The sequence below is a fragment of the Branchiostoma belcheri genome, unplaced genomic scaffold (genome assembly GCF_001625305.1).
Source record: "Branchiostoma belcheri isolate BF01 breed outbred unplaced genomic scaffold, Haploidv18h27 scaffold30, whole genome shotgun sequence".
Classification (NCBI taxonomy): domain Eukaryota; kingdom Metazoa; phylum Chordata; class Leptocardii; order Amphioxiformes; family Branchiostomatidae; genus Branchiostoma; species Branchiostoma belcheri.
This window is the reverse complement of record NW_017803910.1, coordinates 2043403-2046535: the sequence shown is the minus strand read 5'-3', so window position 1 is coordinate 2046535 and position 3133 is coordinate 2043403. Positions and strand designations below refer to the sequence as shown.

At 43.4% G+C, this 3133-nt stretch overlaps 1 protein-coding gene across 1 annotated transcript in view; it reads right to left on the bottom strand.

Annotated features, from left to right (window-relative positions):
- Nucleotides 1-1059: 1059 nt before the first annotated feature.
- LOC109474120 (pectin acetylesterase 5-like) overlaps nucleotides 1060-3133 on the bottom strand; it is a 2199-nt gene continuing 125 nt past the window's right edge. The window contains exons 2-4 of the mRNA XM_019774328.1: nucleotides 2583-2810; nucleotides 1884-2024; nucleotides 1060-1283 (exon numbers count right to left, since the gene is read on the bottom strand). Coding sequence (XP_019629887.1) covers nucleotides 1060-1283; nucleotides 1884-2024; nucleotides 2583-2810 — 593 coding nt within the window. The remainder of the gene's footprint in view (nucleotides 1284-1883; nucleotides 2025-2582; nucleotides 2811-3133) is intronic.

Below are 3133 nucleotides of genomic sequence, written 5' to 3'. Positions count from 1 at the left end.
TACCGCAATTACTCCGCGTGTAGGGTCTAAAAGAGTGCGTGGAAAAAAATAATTGAGCCCGAACAGTGCGAGTTTAGGTCTATCATAAATTCCCTTTCATCGCACAGACCTGATCTAAAAAGGGGTTGAGATGAAAGGTTGTTTATTACTGACAGAATCGGGCAGGGAAGTTTCGGCATCCGAGGGATTGTCGGACGTGTACGCTTTTTAGACCTGAGTTATGCGGTCGGGCACTGTGAGCCGTGAGAGGGCCTCTGGCGGATCGTGGGTAATTGCAGTTACAGGTGACGTAAATATCGAACTAGCGGTTAGAATTGGGGAAAATTTTTTTTAATATTTAAATGATATGTGTGCTTGCTATAGAATAAAAAAAACTCTTGATTTACGTTTTTTTGATTGGATTCACAGCCAAAATAGTGTCGTATTTTAAGGTGTAAGTCTATGGGACAGTGAAATTGGCGTATGAGACCGTAAACAGGCGGGGTGATCTGGACCATCTTTGAAGAAAGGAGGCGAAATCAGTCTTATAGTAGGAGAAACAACTGACATGCCATTGAAATTATAGGGCACACCAAACTTCGATCGGTCAACCAAGACGGGGGGCGCTACAGACTTCAGGGCACCCTCAATCTACTACGGCCGTCACGTGTTCCAAATGACAACGTTATGTGGGCTTTAAATGATGTAAACTGACCCTAGGCCTTCTCTCTGCCCTCATAACATCAACGAAAAGCGGCCGAATTGAGCTTCTCCTGAATAAAACAAAGGTTCAAACGAAATCCCCGGCTGCATATCAAAGCACTGTCTTGTATAAGCCTGAAGGTTCATCCTTAATACTAGCTTTTTTTTACTGAAACATACAGTGACAAGACGTGGTGGCGACACACTCAAGTTACACTTATATTCATGTCGCCACCAGACATACATAATACAAGCAAGCAAAGCACGAGTTATCATATAGAAGTTGAATACAATAATTAATCAATGAACAAGTGAAACAAATACTAGCTTTGGCTGTATCTGCAGCCTAAAGATCAAATAAATAAAACCTAGCTCTGATCAAGGAGGTTTAAACTTCCTTGCTCTGATAAAATCTGCCACAACAGCAGCACAGATCTTACCTGACATGCCGTGCATGGCAGCCCTCCTCTTGAAGACCTCGGCCGCCTTGTCGTCCATGTCCCAGACCATCAGGCCGGAGCTGGGCAGCGCCATGTACCGGACAGTCCGGGGCAGTCTGCTCCGGACATGGTCAGCCTGCCGATACACCGCGATACCACCGGCTGGACAGATGTGTTTATCATTTGTTCATACTTGTTTCAAAACGACTGATCTTGTAGATATAGACGTAATAAAGTATTGTAGCACCTGCTCCTCCTACCCTTATACCTCAGTTATCCAACGTAGTGCATTTGGCCCATGTAGGGCGTGAATATGCAATAAAAATCATTGTCATTGACATTGTCATTGTCATTGATAATATGAGGGAAACGTGAAAATAATGATTTAAATAGCAAAGATTCTTATTAACAACCACTTTTTAAAAGAAGGGTCGTAGTTTCAATGACGGTCTGTCATCGTCATCAGTGCAATTATGACTGTGCACATCTAGCCTCAGTGCAAAGTGAACCAGAAACATCTAGCTCCAGTGCACAGTGATGAAGATAACAGCCGGTGATCGAAACGCTCGTTAAAAACGTGATTGTGCATAAAGAACTTTGCTATCCAATCATTCACCAACCTGATGGTAATAATTCACGAAAAGAAAAATTGAGCATCCGATTGTTTTCAAGCTTAACATTGCCATTGCAAGTCCGACAATACACGAAAAATTGTAATATTCACGAACAATATTTCCAAAACGAACATATAAACAGTCTTACCAGAGTTCCCGCTCAGGATGACTGTTGTGGCGTTCGACATGCCTCTGACGTCATTCACCTCGTCCAACACGGCATCTAGGATCGCTTGACCCCGGAAGTACAACGTCTTTCCTTTCTGGGTCACCGGATCCGGCCGGTTACCTGTGAGAAACGAGTCCGTTTATATTTAGCAGATCGATCAGTTCACGGGTCACTAAATTGATGACAGAGCAGGCGATAAACTGTGAATTTTCCGTAGATGATGTTATTATTATGGACCGTGTGACATAACGTACCATGCAGCAGACAATCTGACTCCTGTCGGATTATGATATATTGATTATTTGACGATGATAAATGGGGTCAACTGCAGGACGAGTGGAGACTACTCTCCAATCACAGATTGAGGCTGCAGTTTATTTTTGACGTGTTTTTAGGCGCTTGGCCAGGGACTTTCTTTCTTGTACTGGAATCTTTTTTAGGCTTCGAATTTTTATTTATCAGGCCTTTTTGGTATTGGCACTTTTTAAGGCTTTTTCTTTACATTTTTACGCGTTTTTACCGGGCTTTCCTTTTTGTATTGGTATCTTTTTTGCTAGTCCAACTTTGGGGTGAAAATGGTAACTGTCTAGCAAATGGATACTACCTGGCCAATTTAATAATGTCTTTGCATCCACCAAAAAGATCTGTTTGTAGATTAAGTGGAACCATGTTACTTACTGGTGAAACATGCACCATCACAGTAGTGGATATACACCAAGTTCCAGTTGAAGAAATCAGGGTTTTCGTCCTGATTGCTTGACAGGAACCCCCCGAACGTGTCTCTTGTACGTAACCGCCTCGTGGAGCCGTTATCGGTGAGGCTCCGTGAGTAGCACTCGGCCAGGTCGTCACACGACCCGCCGCCGTCCAGGTGAACCCGCCAATTGTTTCTGCCGCTGCCGGTCCCTAAGGAAACCACAAACCATAGATTTAATAATTTAAACGGCTTTCAATAGGGGCCTGCATGCCCTTTTTCGTAAGGCGTAATCAGGCCTTTTTAGTCTTCGTAATCCGTAGGCAGCCTCCCCAAAATCAACGTAATTCGTAATCAGTACATTAGCCACAAAGCGTTAAGTCGTAATTAGCTCTGAGACCTTACCTTAGACCTTAGATCCTCCCGCAACCTTGTTGCATAGGTCGACGGATAATAATCAAATAGATCCAATTAGCCCTGAGACTTTAACGTAATTCGTAATCGGCGAAGAAAATTTTGCGTAATCACTACCCCC